The sequence below is a fragment of the Choloepus didactylus genome, chromosome 5 (genome assembly GCF_015220235.1).
Source record: "Choloepus didactylus isolate mChoDid1 chromosome 5, mChoDid1.pri, whole genome shotgun sequence".
NCBI classification, from domain to species: Eukaryota; Metazoa; Chordata; class Mammalia; order Pilosa; family Megalonychidae; genus Choloepus; species Choloepus didactylus.
Window position 1 is genome coordinate 96,449,329 of NC_051311.1, and position 20,765 is coordinate 96,470,093.

Sequence of the window (20,765 nt, forward strand, 5' to 3'; positions counted from 1 at the left end):
CTCTGGTTGGGACAGTAGAAATGGCATTTGAATAGTTCCCATTCTCTGGGTAAATTACTTATGACATTATTTTCCCTCTGTGTCCAGAAGCCTTTCTCCATTTCTGCTGGCTTTGCTGCCTTGTTTCAAATGATTGAGAAGCAGCTGACCTCCCTGATCAGTTATGTAATATTTAAAGATAAATTATTTTAAACACTAAATGCTTTAAAAAATGCTTTTACAGAAAGGGTGCTAACAATAAATAAATCAGAACAACTCTGTAAAACTCAGTTACGAGAGAACATCATGATTTTTTGAGTTGCTATTTATAATCACTGTTTATAAACACAAACTTTCGTGTTACTGTTTGTGATAACTGGATTTTATTAAAACATTTCTTAATTTTCACTAGTATAGACAATTCCTCAATAATTGTCTTTTTCTGAGGTTTTGCTCTTTTTTTTCAAGAAATTGCCTTGTTTCTTTCATTAACATACATTTTTAGCTATTTGTTTTTATATCAGTCCATTAAATGGAAAAGCAAAAAATAGTCCAAACTGTTCGTTTAAAACCACAACCAAATTATTTCCATGAATTATTTTTTTATTGAAATAGACTATGCCCATCTTATATGGCTGCTGTGAATAAACATTATATAAAAATGATTTCTCAATATTTTATCAATTTGCAACAGATAAAAGCAGGAGGATAAACTATTGCAAAAATAAAACATGATTAAAATCGCTCTGTTTTTTCTTCAAATTAGAACAACATAATACTTACAGGACATATTCTAGCAATCATGGAATGAATCTGCTTTGTGCTCCTGCTATTGTCAGTAAGTTTCTCTTTGAAGAAGAAATACACCTTAGCATCATTTGGATCAGTGCCATCTGGGATGACATGAGCATCCACAAACATAGGTTCTGGAAAAAATATAAAAAGACTACATATACTCATGATGAAAATCCATCTACTATTCATCCAAGTAGACCATAGGCACATGCCTTCTCCATCATTGGTACAGAATAACAGTTCAATGTTTATAGGCAAAATTTGTAAAAAGCACTATTGTATTCACCCAGCACACCACATTTGAAATGTCAAGTACTACAAAGTATAGCTATAATAAGACAGCTTAAACTATTTTTCTCTGTCTGCAATACATTCTGGAAGTGGAGTAAATGCAAACATTCTTTGTGCACTGATGAGTTTTTAAAAAATCCAGAAGTTTTTCTACCATTTATTTCCCATGGAATCTGATGGTTGTTTTACTGAAAAAAAGTTTGTTTTAAAAGTATGGTTCTCAATCTAATGTATATAAACTCAAATTCACTGAAGCAGAATGAGGAGTTGGGAATCTGAGATTTAAAAAGCATATTTTCTCAAAATACAGCATATGGAAAATGAAGGGGAAACTCTTCAAGCAAAAAATTTGAGCCCTTTGAAGACATAGAGGGTTTCCTTATTTCAAGAACAAAACAACTTTTAGAATGCTCTATTTCCAGATGTACTGGAGGAATAATTTGAAGAATTACATGGACAATCAATGCTTTCTTGTGCTGGCCCATCAGTGAACTAAGAGGCTTCGCTGTGGTGAGTCATGCTTAACTGGGCAATGTTAAATGAAATGCCAAACTTAAGGTCAGCTAGAAATTTTCCCCAGGGTAAAATGACAAGGATCTTAGTGGTTTCTTCCTCCTCTAAAATACAGCAACTGATTGAATCATATGGTAAACTCGTATGAGACTTTTCATGATGTGCATTCCATGTGACCACAAGACTTAGAAACATTTGAACACTGATAATCATAAAGTGATCACAGCTATGATTTCTGTTAAATATTAATCAACTTATGAAAAAGTAATATACCTTAGTTTTATAATTTATAGACTCTAGGCATAAAACAAATAGGAGGAATTACTGAATGTAGCCTATTCATTACACTTAGATGTCATAAATTTAGGATAATTTTTAGATTCAGCATTTTTAAAATATCTAAGCAGACTAAATGAATTAGAAAGCATATTTAATTGTAATATTTTACAATTAAACAACTGAGAAGATGTGGAATTTTCTCTTTTCAAGTGATGCTTAAATTCTGGTATATGTGATAAACATCACTGCCACTTTTATTTATTCATATATACAACGAAAATTGCATAATGATTCATAAAAGTAAGATTTGAAATTATGAACTATTGGCAATTTCAATTCTTTATGTATCCTAAATATTTTAAATCATGGAGTACAGAATTATCATCAATCATATTGGGAACTGATATTTTAATTTTTTACCATTTTTACCTAGTTTCCATTGTGGAATTAAATAAATAAGTTTAAAATAGGATATTCAAAACGATGCATAAAATGATTTCTAACCGCTTAGCCATTTGGAATTGTGTTGATCAGTTCTGACTGCATTCCTCTTGGTTAAACTTCGAAAAATAGCAGCATCTGTCCCCATGAAATCTATATACATTCCAGAGAAAAGCTCTTCATCTATAAAAAAGTAAGAGTATGTCAATACAATTTTTTATGTGTTGAAAAAGTTATTTTAGATATCAAGGAAAGCTTATTTACTTAGTAGATCATCACACATAGAAGAGTCTTTGTAATTATTAGTTGGTTTCCATTGTCCATTGAAACAAAAAATTACTTAAATTTTATCCTGGTCACATTATGTTTCTTTTAAACCAAAACTTTAAACAAATTCATTCTGTGTGGAAATGAAAATTTCTTTTCCAATACTTCATAATACTAAATGCCAGTGCTTATATAGGGTATATCAGAAATGGCAGAAATGGTATATGTCTAAAAGATAACAAAACTGCTTAATTATTACCTTATTACAATGAATTAAAGAAAACTACTATTATAAGAGTCAGAAAACTTGGCTTCAAATTTTGGCAGTCAATAACCAATTGGGAATTAGTGTAGAGTCATTTAACAGCCCTGAATCTCAATTTTCTCATCTGTAAAATATGAGGATTGGATTACGATCTCAAAAGTTCTCATCACATAGTAAAAATTCTAAGATCTCACTAAATAGCTTAAACATATTAATTATTGTACTTGTCAAAATAATATTAATGATTAACTGATTTAATCATTAAAACCTTATGTTTTGATTTCCAGTGCTAAAAGGTTTCTATGATGATAAAAGAAGTGTTACTCTTTCAATTGCAATGAAACTATAAAAAATAGACTATAAAGATAAGAAAGAATACATTTTAAAATTAAGTTAAATTTAATTAAGTTAAAATTTTTAACTTATTAATTGCAGATTCAATTTGAGCATTTAGCCTATTTGTTAACATCCGTATTAATATCCATCCTAGTAAGGAGTGCTAAGCATTTAATTGGTAAGAAGTAATGTCACCATTGAGTATAAAACAGTAGCTAAATATCTGTTTTAAAAGAGCCAAATTTATCAAGTCTGGCCCACTGAACCATGCAGCTGTGTTCTTTGACAAATGATCTACGGTTACTCCCCTGGCTACTTTCAGATCAAGGTCATCTTGGCAGGACTGGAACATTTTGAAGAACTCTAGGCTCACTGTTTAGTAATGAGCAATACCATTTGGCCCACGATGGATACGACAGAGGCTGGAATGTTCCCAGTATGTGCTCACCAGGTCATGAACTGGACCCCTACCAGTTTAGCGAGCAGGTATGGTAGGCATCGCGTCGTTCACCACTCCTGTCCGGTGGGCATCAAAAATCCACAAGAATGTATTATAGGGAGATAACAAAAATGTGTGAAAGGCATTTTTGAGCAATTTAGCTTCTTTAATATTCTGTGAACAATTGGGGAGCACATATACATGTATACTTGGCTGTTGAATTCAGATTGCTTTGTAATTAATTATTTTAGATTTTTTCTTATAGTCAATTATCCACAAAACAGTGGATAACAAGTTCCTGCTGCTTGACAGATTGACTAGCACACCTATCATAATACTCATATCTGTTTCTAGGAAGGTAAAGAAAAATGACATTTGGTGGTTGGTGTAAAGCAGAACGAGTTCATTCTAGCCTTATTGCATACCACCTTATTAGTTGTGTCTTACATATTACAAAACCCTCATATCTAATTGGCTGTATTTCTTATCTTAAATTCTCATAGAATGTTTCTTCTTTATTTTACATTAATAAGAAATATTTGATTGTCACTTTGGAAAGAATTTTGTTTGAGAGGAGAGATTTTTTTTTTCAGAATTCCATTGCAAAATTCTTATGCAAAGATAAACTTGTGCCTTTTAACTTTAATACAAAAAATGTTTTGCTTTCCAATTGTACTTCCAGTGACCAGAAAAACCTTATGTGTTTTGTGATAAGCTCTTTAAAAGACAGCATCCAATTTCTTTGTTTGTGTTATAAAAATTACTAAAAATAGCAAAAGAACACAATTTGCACAATGAGTTAGATGCCAAAGCTATATTGTGAAATGTGGAATTCTTCTAGTTCTGTGTTTCTTGGCACTTTAGTAAATAGAAGTATTCTAGCCAATCTCTTTTATTTAGTATATTGCAACAGAATGGAAATGATGAAGCACTAACCAAAACAGTAAATGGTAGTAAAGGAACGTGAACATAGGAATTGAACTTTTAGTCCTTGAAAAACCAAGAAAGGCAATATCTAATTCTTATTTGTAAACAAATCCAATACTTGAAGTGCAAACTGATAATGACATATTACAGTTTAACACAAAAATTTATGTATTTCTCTAACCCTTTTATTCTGAACAATATACGATGAGCTAAAACTCCAGTATTATTGTGTTAACAGATCTTTGAAGTTATTTTCACATCATTTAACTTGAAAAAAGTGAAATGGAAAACTATCTTATTTTATATACTTAACGACTATGATATTTATCATACAGTTTCTAGAAGTGAATAAAATCCCCTTCCAATTAGAGGAAAGATTTTCTAAGACCCTCTTTCTGTTAAATAATATTTTGAAACTTACCTGAAAGAGCATGCATCAGACATAACTGGGTATCTTTTAGTTTCAGAGCCCTCTAATTTTCTATCCTAATGACATAGATTTGGCTCTGCCCTGCACAATTTGAAAGGGCATATGGAAATAATTCACCAGATACCTTCCAACCTCCCACTTCAGTCAGTGCTGGGTGTACCTGTCTTAACTTAATTTCCAGATGTGAGAAAGATAGGTTGCCTATTTTAAATGGATTAGAACAAGGATTTTGGACACAATAATTCATGTTTCACTTATTACAAGTGTAACAAAGGTTACAATTCTACTTCTAGCAATACATAGAGAAAGACAAGAGGGAAAAGCATCTATTATATGTTCAACATTCTGAAATCCAAGATTTCTCATCACTGTCAACTTTTGATGACTCAGACATTTTCTAAAAAGTGTCTTAATTAACCAGAAGAGAAGGTCTTTTAAATAAGCCATAGAAAAGCAGCATCCAATGACTGATGTTCATAGACATATTGATTTGTCAGTGTATGAAATAGCAAGAAGCTGGCCTACTGCTTAATTGAAATTTTATGGAAAATGAGAAGATGAAAAAGTGTTTTACCACCACCTCCTTTTTAGTTTAGCAACTTCTAGACCATTCACAGAGAATGTACTTGGCTAAGAGATGTGTTTAGTTCATCTTTCATTTAGAAGAAAAGCCGATTGTAATCATTTTTAAAATAGTACTAAAACATGAGAAGAAGTTGGTGCACTAAATACTAAAAAAACAACCACAGAAAACATTTTAAAATAATATATATATATATATATATATATATAGAGAGAGAGAGAGAGAGAGAGAGAGAGAGAGAGTGTGTGTATATACATATATAGGTATATGTATACATATGCATAAAATTTTTGTAAATGATTGATTTGTTCTAGGAATGACAGCATTGTCATATTAGATAAAAATACATGCTTCTCATTTAAACATAAATGATCTTGAAAATGAGAAATTGAGATCTCTACCAGATCATAGCTTTCTTCCTATTATTTTACTCACATAATATCATCCATGCAACCATCCAAACTCATTTTTACATAGGCATGCAACCTTGTTATGAATTTCATTTAATTAATTCTCTTTGTTATTTTTATTTTTTGCCCTTCCCACTCCCCTGCCTCTTTTATTTTCTACTTACTGATCATAACAGACACCGTGTTCACATTGGGGTTGAAAGAGCAGCGTCCTTTCCCAGATTCACACTTGGAGTCAATCATGAAAACTTGGTCCTTTATAGTAGATAAAATTGAAAATACAGTAACATTAACTTTATCTTTAGTAAAGACTTGTTCTTCAGTAAAACAAAGCACCATGAAGTATAGTATGATTTCTACCTGGTTGCTTATGTCTTTTCAATTTACTATACTAAGATTTACTTGTCCTATAACAAGAATCCATCTGTAAATTATAAGCTAACCTCAGCAGGTATATTTCTCATCTTATTTCACTCCCCATAGAGCTGATCCAACATAGAGTTCTCTTCAAATCAACATCATCAAAAATTCACTTGAACATAAAGGTTATTTTAAACTTGAACTAGATTTGTTGGACATTGGCCAAAGAAGAAAACTATGTTCACAGAGAAATGTTGTGTAAGGACTACAATATTTCCAGAATAAACCAGATGTTTTTTTAAAAATTAATATTTTATGCTTTAGCTTAATTTAATTACATAAAGCCAGGCACTACAGTTAGCATAACTAATAATTTAGATAAAAGGTGTAACTTAATCATTTGTTTATTAATTCAACAAAGATTTATTGAGCCTCTACTATGTGCCAGGCAACTTATGAAAAATATTGGGGCAAAGTAAACAAAACAGACAAAAATCTCTACCACCGAGTGGTTTATAATTTAAAGGGGTAGAAAATAAATGGAATAAATAAGTAAAATGTAGAGTATGTTAACTGGTGCTTAGTTCTAAGGAGAAAAATTAAAGCAGCAAAGGGGAGTAGGGAAGACTAGGGATTTGGGGTGACGGGTTCAATTTGAAATATGGTGGTGATATGATCAAAACTCTGCTTTAAGGTGACTGACCCTTATCTTGTGCTTTAGGAAGACTGGGAATGGCAGGTATAAAAACAGATGCTGGATTTGGAAAAATAGGTTAGTGGTCTATTGTGCTAGTGCAGAATAGGTAATAACAAATCTGATAAGCATTTTCTCAGTAGTCATAGTAAGAACAGTTGAGATGAAAAAGACATTGTGACAATCAGCAGGGCTTGGCAACCAATGGAAAACTGAATGTTATTCAGGAAGACGAAGAAAACAAATATGAATCTGAAGTTTTGACTACTTGAAGATAATAAAACTAGTTCATTTTTAAAAATATTGCATTTGATGTACTAGTAGGCCATCCTGGAAGCAATAAGCAAGCATGGAATTAAAAAAAAATCACAGTCCTCTAGCTTGAACAGGTACTACAACACGGTCTTGTTCAATGAATTACTCTACAGATGAGGAAAATATGACTTGCTTAGGAACATGTAGCTAAATAGTGGCAAAAACAAAATTGAAATTCAATCTCCTGACTACTAGCAATGTCTTCTTTCTAAAAGGTCATCTTTAAGTCATGACCAAACTAAATAAATACTTAATTGAAGGAAAACCATCTAAGGAAAGGAATAAAATTTGGCAAGTCTGTTTATGGTTCTAGAGCAGAGATACAGATTTGACTAAAGAAGTGAGCACTGACACTATAGGAATGGATGAGGATGCTTAGGTACCACTTGCTCTCCACTGACCTACTCATCCATTGCACAGCTTTGTCATCCGCACACATCACCATCAGGAGCAGATGATGACCACCTAATAATCACTAATGCAAGCATCCTGCAACAGTTCTTCAATCATCCCCTAAGAAATTCTCCCTACTTTCTCCTAATTCATCAACCTTCTCTTTTCTTGACTTTACTAACCTTGATTTTTAATTTCAATAAATTGAACTATGGTTAGGAATTGATGTAGCAAGGGAATCTAGGATCTTTGAATAGACACTATTAAAATGCTATACAAGAGTTTAGAATCAGACACACACACATGAACAGAAGAATCATTGGTTGCAATGAAAGTGTTTGTTGTTCAAAAAGTATATTTGGCTCGTATATATTCTCTGAGAACCAGTGGATTCTTATGAAGATAAGAAGATGAAGGATGGTAGATAGTATTTCAGAACTAAAATGAATAATCAAGGAGTGTGTCAACCTAATCTGGTTCCTTCCATATGGTTTCTGAATAGATGAAAGATACCATATCTTAGTACTAACAGAGGGTGTTAGCAATAAGTGCTACCCCCAATCATAGATCATTACAAAGGACAAAATTAGTGATGAAAAAAGATAATTCTCTCAAAATACAAGTTTCCACTCATAATGTGGTCAGTTTAGGTTAGAGTACCTTTCGTCCTAAAAGGATACAAGTAAATACATATCTAAACACTGTGTGTTTGATAAAATCGTGCAGTTTTATGCTTACATATTGGTTTAAAAACTGTTAGAAAGATGTTATGATGAAATCCATTGACTACAGACGACTATCAAGGAAAACATATAAAGCTTAAGAATCATAACCACTTTTATACCTAAATTGACTCTTAAGATGTTCACGTTATAAAGAGATTACATTAATTAATGAGAAGTCTTCCCCTTTGAAACATATCTTTTGATGTGACACTGCATTAGTTCATATTTAGCAAAGTGATTAAAAAGTTATTCCAGGCTGGTTTTCCAAAGGAGGTTATTTTTCGGACAGGCTTTCCAATTAAACTTTGAAGTGCACAGTAGGCAATTTGTACATGGGAAAATGATTTTATTTGAAATCTGTATTCTGAAAACTGTTATGCTATTGTTGGTCTGTACAGTGACTGCACAGCCTTCTGTGGAGTGTCTGACAGATTGCAGACATGTGAGGAGGCAGTTTATTTCATCAACTGATCACAGGCATGTCGTTCTAATGACAAGCTCAATGAAGCTCAATAAAGCCAGCATAGCTTTATTTTCTTTAAAGATTTTAGGATTTCATACCATCTTGAGCCACATTTGGAACTGACTCAATTTGCGGGTCAAATTATTATTACTCAAAGTTATTTTTAGTGACTTTTTATTTATATTAATATATATATTCCAAAACATATATATGTGTAAATTATGTGTCTGAAAACATAAATTTAACAAGAAAAGAATATAAAGAGAATAATACTATAACTAACATGATGATTCAATTATATTAGTTCTAAAGTAGATTTATTCTTGTTAAAAGGAAAACAAATTTTACACAGTATATCAGTAGCGATATTTATTCTTTTTCACAATTCTATGCTCCAAAATTGAGTTAAGACATTCTTTAAGAACTGGACTTTCTAAATTTTTATTCCATAATGAAACCAAATTAAGATAGTTTGAAAGAATTCAGTTTAAAAAGTAATTATATTAAGCGAAACAACATATGTGACTAAAAGAATGTGGAAAACTCTTTTGGTCTAATGCATCATTTCCCTAGTCAACAGGCATGGACTGGGATAAACACGGTCTTAAATATCACAGGTGAAGTTCAATCAGCCTTTATTTGACTGTACATGGGCTATATATTTATAGCCTTTAGCAAATACTTTAGCTGTAATTCCCTGCATCATTTTAATCAGCATAAGAATAAGGCTAGCATAACCTGGTGTGGGCTGATCTTAGTCTAAAATGAAAAATATGATTTACTAATTATATACAGTTATTTTAGCACAGGCACCTAGCACTCTGTTTTACACATTTTTAACTGGTGGGACCTCATAAAGGTTTGCCAAATTTGAGAGATAAATAAATTATTTAAAATAGTTTTCAGTAGGCAAGTTTATGCCATAATATTTCTGTAATTTGAAGCAAATGTTATCAATGCTTTCCATTCAAAATAATTATGAAATTGCAACATTTTTCTTTCTTTTATCTTTTATGGCTTTTGCATTTAGAAATATACATGTATTCTTTTTAATTGAAGACAAAAAGCTATAAAGCTGTACTTCAGTAACTTGGATAGGAAATAAATGGAACACACTGTGTATAAAGGGCTTGAAAATATTTTTATGAAAATTGATGATATTTTGAAATTTTTACTCTAAAGTACACAGTTTTTCAAAATTGTTGACATTAACACCAAAACTAATGATAAATTGTTACACTTACCTCTGATCTCCTCCCTCTGTTTAAATAAGTACAGACTGGACTGAAAGCACCACTCCCACATACGTACAAATGAGTGCGGTTGAAAGCCTGTATTACACGAACGAAGTTTCCACAGCCATGCTAAAAGAATAGGTAGATAAGTAGTTAGTAATCCAATGACTTTCATTCCTATTTATAATAATTGCAATAATGTAAGATTTGGGATGATGGGAAACAATGAGATAGCATAATCTCTTGATGTATTATTCCATATCTTTGAGAAAATATGGATGTATCTCATAAAGGTAATTTGAGAATACTCATCCAATTTACAGAAGCATCAAACCAAATATTATGATCTGGTGCCACTGAAGAAAAAGGCTGATGTCAGGAATAGTCATAAATATCTTTCAGAAGCAACCACCCAAAACTGAGAACCTACTCTATGACAGGGGATAGTTAGCCCCTTGTGCATCCTCAGTGAAAAGACCAGGCAGAATCTCTACCTTTGTGGAACTTAGCTGAGTAGAGTTTTCATACATGCCATGGTTTTATTATCTCTGCTTAAATCTGTACTAATTCTGACACTTCATTTGAAAATGCTTTCAAAGTTACCTATCTCATTCCAAAGTAAATATTATTTAGCAATATTTCTGCTATATATTTTCTTTTCCACTTTTTTTAGAAGATATGTTTTGGGGAATTAATAAGAGAACAACACGATTTATTCCATTGGTTTATTTCAGAATGGAGGTACTCTGATTCAAGTAGTGAATAAAATAATCTATTTATTTTATGTTTTGATATTTTATATACTGCGCAATTTTTTAAGTCCCAAAACTTTATAAACTTATTCTTTATCTGAGAATCTTTAGAAATTGAGTACAACAAATAATTTCATAGAGCCCATACTTTTTCTTCTATTAAATATATAGGTATACAGAGTCATATACACACACATACACATTATATAAACACATTTTGAATAAATTTGTGCTTTTACGAGGTCCATATTATCACTAGTACACAATGGCAAACACTATTTGCCTTCCTTCTTGGTAAATAAGACCAACCGTGTATAAAGTGCCAGCATTGTTGCTAGAAAGAATGACATAATCATTGTCTCTCTGCCTTTGATTCCCTCAAACACTCCTTTCTCCCCCCTCCCCCAAATCTCCTCTCTCACTTGCTCACAGTCCAACTGTAGGCAAGGCTGTCACTTATTTATTCAATGATATTCAAAATAATTTATTATGATTACGAATGGACCGTGACCTTGCAGGAGTACGTAAACATTGTAGCACCAAATGCAGATCACTGTGGGTGCATTAATGAATGGATGTTCCACATTTGCTAGCCTATCATTGGCTGACTATAAACATCCAAACCAGAGGTTAAATGTTTTTCCCTTAACAGAGTTGTTTTTCATGTAAAAGATATCGTTAAAATAATTTTGTAATTATAGACAGAAATTTTTAAAGACTATAAGGAAATATATCAACACGTTAACAGTGATTTTTCTCTTTGTGGTCATTTAAGTTTCTTTCCCTCTTCTGGATACCAGTAATTTTTAAAAATTTTAGTAATGCACAATTATTTTTTACATTATTAGAGAAGTAAAACAAGACAAATCATGCTAAAATAGAAGTTAAATTTAATTCAAAGTCAATATTATTTTATATTTTCCCATAATTTTCCCTTTTACATTCATTATTTCTTGCCAGTAAATATATGCTTCTTTTCATAAGTAGTAATTTTATACAGATGCTCCCATTATGGATTCTTGTTATCCAACAATCAATCATCAACTCTACAGTCAAATAAATTAATCCTTACAGACCAGACTATACGCTTTATTTTTATTTTAAGACTTAAAATATTTTTGTTAAGCATTTAGTGTCACTGTATCCTGAATCTGTTTATAGAAGTACCTGAAAATGGATTGAATAACTACAGATGACAATGTGTTTCTCTGGAAAAAACGCATAGATGAAGTCTGGAGTGTATAAACATGTTTATAATAAGGGAATTTGTGATCAATAAGATACACATATCTATTTTTTTTACCTTCAGTGTAGTCATTATGGGACTCTGCATATAATATTTTCCCCTAAAACATGGATGTAATCTAATTCTATTAAGGAGGCTATGTCTATTTCATTTTCAACTTTGTTACACAAAATTAATTAACCTTCATGAATTACTGGTATTGGTAAGAAGTCAATAACATCTCTTATATTTCAAATAGCAGATTACACTTGTTTCATGTAAGTGTATATATACATGCATATATACTACCTACATATGCTTATTATGGTTAATATTTATTGAGAGCTGATTATATGCTAGACATCAGAAGAGTCATTTTATATATTTTACCACTCTTACATCTCAGGAAATTTTATTTTCACCTTATAGCTCACATTTATTGGGCACTTAATATATGCTACAACAACCCAACCATGTATAGAAAAATAAAGCTTAGAGTTTTTTAGTTAACTTGGTCAAGGTCATATAATTAGAAATGGGTAAAGCAGATTTCAAATGCAGACATGTCTACACTGAATCCTGTGCAACAGACGACTTTATAATTTGCCATTGGGTGTGGAATCCATAGTAATTGGAGGGGAGTTTTTATGTCATTAATATTAACAAACCTCACATTTTATCCCCACCTCAATGTTCTAATCTAAGCATTATTCCATTTTAGAGATAAGAAAATTGAGTTCCAGAGAGATTAAATGAAGTGTTCTAGGTTTAATAAGTAACTGAGCAGGGTCTTGAACCAGGGCTATCCTCCACTATCCACCTTTCCTTTAAGAAACAGTTGATTAACAACAAGACAGATTCCCACACCACCCAATATTCAGTGTGCCCCCTGCCCCAGCACACACATGAGAAACAAAAACGCAACTCAGTTGAGTTAATTATTTGAAATCATTATCTAGCTCCCTTCCACTTCCATTGTGGCTGCCTTAGTTTCTGCCCACGTTATGTCTGACCTGGGCCTTTGCATTCATGTCCAGCAAATATTTACTGAACTCGCAGTCTATGAAAGTCACTCTGCGTGGTGCTAGAAACACTGGCATGAATGGACTCACTCCCTGCTTTCAAAGAAGGGAGCCCCTAACATATCAGGCTGCGGTATGTTCTATAGTGGGGGTATTAAAAAAAAAGTGATATAGAAAGATTAGGAGCAATAATGCTGAACTGGATGTAAAGGTTTACAAGGAGGGGTCATTTGAGTTGAGTCTTGCAAAATAAGTTAGAAATTTTGACAAGGGGTAAGGAAAGAGCATTCCAGTAGAAGACAGAGCATGAGCAAAAACGGAGACAGGAGAGCACAGGATTCACTTGGGTAATGGGGCTTAGAGTGGACAGACGGTTACTGTGAGATTAGGCCCGAGAGGCAATTCAAGTTGGTCTGTCATCATACTGTAGTCTTCGGATGGGCAGTAGAGAGAACATGTAAGCATGCAAATCTCAGGGCCAGATGATCTGGGTTCAAAACCAGGCTCTACCTTTTCCTAGCTATTTGACTTTGAGATAGTTAACCTCTCCATGCTTCTCGTTTTAATCTGTAAAATGGTGATAATAATATTCATTGTGAGGGATATATTAGTAAAGACACAATAGTTTCTGGCATATAATAAACACACACTAGTGCTAGCTATTAGATTCTTTCAGATGAATTATTAATTCCAATTCTTGTTACAAACTATGTGAAGTAGACAGGGCATTTTTCCTACTTAGAGCTTAGCACAGGTCATGACTATAGTAGACATCCATGAAAGGTATGGTGGCTGAATGAAAGCTAATCTTAGAGACTTCAATGTAACTAAATGCCACGGATGCTTTCATTTTATTGTTTAATTCTCTTTCAATACTATTTCTTGGAACAAATTAAAAATGAAAAATCAGGCTGCTAACATTATGAAGAAAATAATTTTAATTGATTATATGTATGTATACATGCATATAATAGAATGTTGAAAAGATACACCCTAAATTGAGTGATTACCTTTGAATAGTATGATTTATGTTACCTATTTAACAGTTAAATAGCATTTACTGTGTGCAATGCACTGTTCTAAAAATTCTGGAAATAATAACTCATTGATCCCCTTAATAGTCATTTCATAGATAAGGAAACTGGGGCACAGAGAGGTTAAATCTTCAGGGTTGCAGAACTAGTAAGAGATGGTTTGTTTTAAGTTGCTTTCTATGTGCTTTTCTAGGTTTTCCAGGATTTCTGTGCTGAACATGTATAAACTTTACAATTTAAACATTGATGTTATTAAAATATATCCTGGAATCCCAAAGTAATTTGGGCAGAGAATAAAAATACATATTCGGGGCCCCCCTGAGGAACTGGGAGAGGATGCGGAGGTGTTGGACTTCTTCACCAGGATTGTTGCTGATGTTCTCACAAACACTGGGGACTGACGACTTGATATGCTGAGCCCTCTGTCTTGGGGCTGCCCCCTATGAAGCGTGTTGCTGCAAGGAGAGGCTAAACCTGCTTATAATTGTGCTTAAGAGTCTCCCCCTGAGTGCCTCTTTGTTGCTCAGATGTGGCCCTCTCTCTTTAAGCCATTTTGGCAGGTGATCTCATTGTCCTCCCCGCTACATGGGACCTGACTCCCAGGGGTGTAAATCTCCCTGGCAACGAAGGATATGACTCCCGCGGATGAATCTGGACCTGTCAACATGGGATTGAGAACATCATCTTGACCAAAAGGGGGATGCAAAATGAAATGAAATAAAGCTTCAGTGGCTGAGAGATTTCAAATGGAGTTGAGAGGTTACTCTGGTGACCTTATGCACTATATAGATAACACTTTTTGGGTTTTAAGGTATTGGAATAGCTAGAAGTAAATACCTGAAACTACCAAACTCCAATCCAGCAGCCTTTGACTCCTGAAGATGATTGTATAACAATGTAGATTACAAGGGGTGACAGTGTAATTGTGACAACCTTGTGGATCGCACTACCTTTATCCAGTGTATGGATGGATGAGTAGAAAAATGGGAACAAAAACTAAATGAATAATAGGGTGGGATGGGTGGGATGATTTGGGTGTTCTTTTTTACTTTTATTTTTTTATTCTTATTCAGATTCTTTCTGGTGTAAGGAAAATGTTCAAAAATAGATTGGGGTGATAATACACAACTATAAGATGGTACTGTGAACAGCTGACTGTACACCATGGACGACTGTATGGTATGTGAATATATCTCAATAAAACTGAATTAAAAAAATATATCCTGGAGCAAAAGTGTATAAGGCTTTAAAATCATTGACTGTCCTTGGTTCCTAGTATGCAATGGAAGAAAACACCTACTATTTTTCTCATCTTGGTCTACATTCTGTGGTCTAGGTAGTAAATTAAAGTATTTTGACAAAACTTATTCCTAAAGAAAATATTCTTTTTAATAGTTTAGGATCATCTGGTCACAAGAATAATAAGGAAATGGATATTCTATAATTAACAAATTAAGTTTGACATTGTACGTATAATGCATACATGTCCAAGTATATATAATTCTGCTTAATTTTTCAATGATCTTCTATAGTATTTATTTCAAATACTAACTAAACTCTGTCTCCTTGAATATATATTTAACAGCATGTGCAATTGTTTAAGTTCAATTTATTTAGCCTGAATAAAATATTAACATTTAGAGATAAATGGAGCATGTAGGAATGTCAATTCATAGGTGCAGAAAGGGAAGTGGGAAGTAGATTACACCATCATTAGCTGAGACAGAAAATTAGCTGTGTCTCTATCAGGATAATTTATTTTTTTAATGAACTTTAATATGTTATATTATTATCTGGGATCAAAATTTAAATTACATTGAATTCCATTATCATAACTGTTTTCTCTTTAGATGTCTTTAACTAAGACTTGTTATAACTAAAAACACCTGAAAGATTAAGGGATGCTTAATTCTACATATTATTTTTCATCATTTGTTATAGCAGTATGGACTTTGTCACCATTTTATTTTTTGCTTAGTAGAAAATTATTAACATACTATTTTAAAGCAGAAAAGTTTGTTAAATAAAAGGTACTTCTAAAATATTTTCGTAATGATTTGATACAATCATTAATCTAAAAGGAGTAACGAGCTCATCATCCAACTTTATCTAAAACCAATCTCTGACAATTACTTGGCACAGATTCCATGCTTGCTTGCTGCCATCTCCATTTGCTCAGATCTTTTTACTCAATTGAGAAATGTTATGAAGTGCCTACTATGTGCCAAGATACAGAACTGGGCATTGGGGATAATGACACTTACCATACAGTGTTTACAGGTAGCAAGAGGAGACTTAGAATTAAAAATGCAGTGAAATAAGTGCTAGTGTGTTTTAGGTACACAAAGGGGGAGAGTGCATCTAGCCTAGTCCTGGGTGGAAAGATAAGACTCTCCAGAGAAGTGACATCTGCATTGGGACCTGAAAAGTTGAGTAGATATTTCCCAGGCTAAAAAGGAAAAGAAGATAGCTGAAGAAAAGAATCACATATAGCATGTACCAAAGGCTAGAAAAAGGAAAGGATATGACTTATTTGAATTTCAGTATCACTGAAATAAAATAAGGGGAAAGATTAACAGAGACCTTATACAATTGCCACCAACTCCGTCAAACCTTTCCCAGACAGCACTGCTGCAACTTATTGGTTCTTTTTTCCATGTATGTACCCTTAGCCTTTACATTTAACTCCCTGGAGAGGCGGCATATGTAGCAGTTAATGATGCAGGATCTAAAGCTTTCTATGCCTGAGTCAGTCACCAGTCCTGCCACTTGTTAGCAGTGCAGCTTGGGGTAAGTCACTTTCTTAGAGGTTCTGTTTCTTCATCTTAAACACATGGATGATGACAATAATGTCCACCTCATCGTATTGTTGTAAAGATCAAAATAAAGCACTTAGAACAGTGCCTGGCCTATTCCATTAGATGTTGCTGTTACTATTTTATGATAATTGCATATATGTCTCATTATCCTTACTATATTGTAAAAACTTTTAACGTTAGGAACTCTACCTTATTAACCTCTGGATCCTCCTTTAATATTTTTATAATTAAGTATTAAGTAATTCGATTACATTTTTTACAAATAGGTTGGGAGTTTCTTAAATAATTGGTTTCATGAGAAGTGTAATAGAAAACATGTTGTCCTGTAGATGTGCCAAAGAACTATTTAGCATCATTTTTCTACCACTGACCTTTTACTTGTGGCCCAATTAAAGGACATCTATTCTGATATTTATGAAATGAGATGGATTCATCAACCATTCTCTTCCCTTGCATAGAAAGAAATGTGTAAGAAAATTAGTTTATTATTTCCAAGGACCCAATAACATTTGCTGGACAAACAAAATCTGTCCAGTTGAGACCTAAAAATACCTAAAACAGAGCCTTCCACTAGTTATTTCCCTTGAGTATAGTCATTGGCAGAATTTAAAGATATCCTTAAATAATGCTGGAACATGAAAAAAACTATAGAAAAACGTAAGTATGTATCGGCCATTTCATCTAATGACTTTTAATTGTCAGAGGATAAACAATAGAGGTTTTCTACTTTCCCAAAGGGAATAGGAATTCACATGGCTTGGCTAAGATTCTTCAGAAAATGAACAGAAATTTTTGGAAATAAAACATACAAAGATCTAAATTCTACATGTTCTGCCTATGGCCGTTCCTATGAATGTGAACCGCAAATCTTTTTGAACAAAAGACAATCAAATACAGTAATTATAGCCACAGGATATTATTGTGGCAAAAAGTAAGACATGATAGGATACACATCAGTGTGAAAAATCTCTATAATGGAGAACAGAGGAAAATAGATCAATGCATACACAATTATTAAAACGATAGCTTTGAAAGGAATAAAAGTCTTTTCTACCACATCATGCTGCATTCTAATATTAGCTCCCTGGAAAGAAATTGTAATGCAGTCTTTTGAATGTATCTTTCAGCTTTTTCTGTTTTTTCCCTCTAGATTGTGGTCCATCAAGTTACTTGGATAGCATGTATGCTCCCCCAACATTCTTTTGCTCAATTTTTATTACCTTGTCTAGGGTGAATAACAAAACTGAAAAAGTAAGACCCCACAATGAGTCACTCCTGCACTCCTGGGGATCCCTCTGGGCAAGAAAGCCCTTGAGACCCAAAGATTGTATATTCCAGGGCCTTCACTGGCCCGCCTTGAACCAGATCTTTGCAGAATCTTACACTTGAAACTGTTCAGAGTCAATGAAACTACATATTTCATTTCCATATACCCTTCTTCATCAAAGATTACCTTTGCTATGTTTGAGCTAACCTGATGAATCTCTGAAGTACTCTCACCACCAACACTCAGTGCACAGTCTTCATGACAGTAGTCATCGTTTCTGGCCTCTGCCACGCAACTGTAAGTGTTTAGTCAACACTAGCGGTGCTAAGTTGAGTTTATTATCTGTTATAACTTCAGACCTGTATGTTTGTGTGTGTATGTGTGCACAAATGCATTTCCTGGTTTTTCTACCCAATCATTATATTCACTTGAAACAGTCTCATTTCTGTATGTTCAGGTATTTCCATGCTTATTTGATTTATGTTCACCTCTTTAACAAGACGGTAAAGCTGATGCGAGCTGGAACTGTCCATTTTTGCATGTTATTTCTTCAGCAACTAGCCTTACGTCAAAGATATAATAGATGCTCAATAAATATTTGTTGAGTGAGTGATGGAAGGGAGGAAGGGAGGGAGGGAGGAAGGAAGGGAGGAAGGGAGGAAGGGAGGGAGGAAGGGAGGAATATCTTTACCAAATTATTTATAAAGGAGTGGGTGATTTGAATGCTTGCCTCCACTACATTATTTTTCATGATTTGAGATGAAAAGGTGAAATGACATATATGCTTCATTATAAACATAAAATGATGTGAATATAAAGATATGTTCCATATATTTGTTTTATAACATTCAAAAATCATTCAGTGTGCCAGTTTTCAGCAAGTCATTTGTAGAAATCAGTACGGATTTCTTCACTCTTAACACTGAATGCCACCTAAAGTAATACAATAAGTATTACACACTGAACATTTATTAGTATTTATATCTGCCTTGATTGTTTTTTTTTTTGTGTGTGTGTGTGTGTGTGTGTGGTTATTTTTAATTAACAAAGGTAACATTCATCACTGGTGATTTATGCCTCTGGAATGTGCCGACTAACCACCACCCTTTTGCCGAGAATCTTTCTTCAGAAAAGTTCACATGGTATTGGGAACTGCTCCAGACACTTGCATTATCATTATTTCAGAAGCCTGCTGAGAATTTTGCAGGTTGGATCCACTTGGAATGGGTTATTACTGAAATCCATCATGAAAAATGTCAGCATGCAATAATGAAAGCAAGGCAGGAAAATTTTTACCCAGTCAGGAATTCCAAAATTGCGGATGGTTTGAGAGTTCCAATCTCTTTGCATTTACATTTTTACCATGTATCCGACAGAAGATTTAAAACACCAACACTCTGTGTCTCATTCCTGTCTGCACTCAAGGTTTACTGACCCAAAGACCAAATATTTGAGTTTTTTTTTTTTTTTTAAGCACTCACTGTGGGATCCTTGCCAGCCATTTTGCATTCTTCAACTTTGATTGCAGATGCTGGCCAGAAAACCTGCTCAGAAAGGAAAATAAATGTGTAATATCACTTGGATTTATAACAGCCCAACGCTCTTCACTTACTTCATGCTAACAGATTTCTTTTAAGGTATATCTATGCAAAATTCTTTCTTGTTTAAGTTTTATGAACTCAATAAGAATTTTATTTAGTTTATTATAACAGCTATCTTTTAATTTCTTCCATCAATTGTCATTTTAACAAGAGTCTTTCAATAATAATTTCCATTTAGTAATTGTGCAATACTAAATAAGGTCATCAGCAATATAAATGTGCACAATATGATGCACAGTTCCCTCCTTTTGACTTATAGTTCACTTTTCCCTGCTGCTTATATCACAATAAATTTACATTTGTATTGCTACGTAGGTTTAATATTATTTTTGATAAACCACACAATCAGACTGGTAAGATTTACTTAAAGTGGGCCCCAAGGTAGTAAAACAGCTAACATAACTTGATGAAATCCAAGAGAGTCCCACTACGAAATACTGTGCTAGCTTTCTAAGTCACTGTAGCCTTCCTTGGGTAAGGTCTGGCAGTGATAATTCTTTAATTTTAATTGACATTTCATTGCCCATTGTGAAAACAGTAAATTCAGAAGTCTTGTTGCAATAAATTATCAACTTAGTTATATTTCTTTACACCAATGAAGCTAATTTTATTTCCTTGTGAAATGGAATGATCATATAGGCCACACTTGTTCAAATAACAGTGCATTTAACTAACTGCATTCCTTTCAAGCCCTCCTTGTCATTACATGCAAATGACAAGATAGGTCATTTCCTTTATCTATCTATTTTTCCATGCTATACTCAATGCTTCTGCTTTTGCCTTTCCTTTTTTTCACACAGGAAGTGTTTTCTCATTTAGCTCCAAGGTTTGGACTATTAAAAAACTATGAAACTAAATAGGCAGTATTGGACTGATTATATTTCCAGCCCTTAAACAAACTACTA

General features: G+C 33.2%; 1 protein-coding gene across 1 annotated transcript in view; it reads right to left on the minus strand.

Annotated features, from left to right (window-relative positions):
* The window catches only part of SEMA3C (semaphorin 3C), a 170,400-nt gene that overhangs the window by 67,865 nt on the left and 81,770 nt on the right, over positions 1–20,765 (minus strand). The window contains exons 4-8 of the mRNA XM_037836521.1: positions 19,741–19,803; positions 10,150–10,269; positions 6,120–6,210; positions 2,362–2,481; positions 763–905 (exon numbers count right to left, since the gene is read on the minus strand). Of these exons, the coding sequence (XP_037692449.1) occupies positions 763–905; positions 2,362–2,481; positions 6,120–6,210; positions 10,150–10,269; positions 19,741–19,803 (537 nt within the window). The remainder of the gene's footprint in view (positions 1–762; positions 906–2,361; positions 2,482–6,119; positions 6,211–10,149; positions 10,270–19,740; positions 19,804–20,765) is intronic.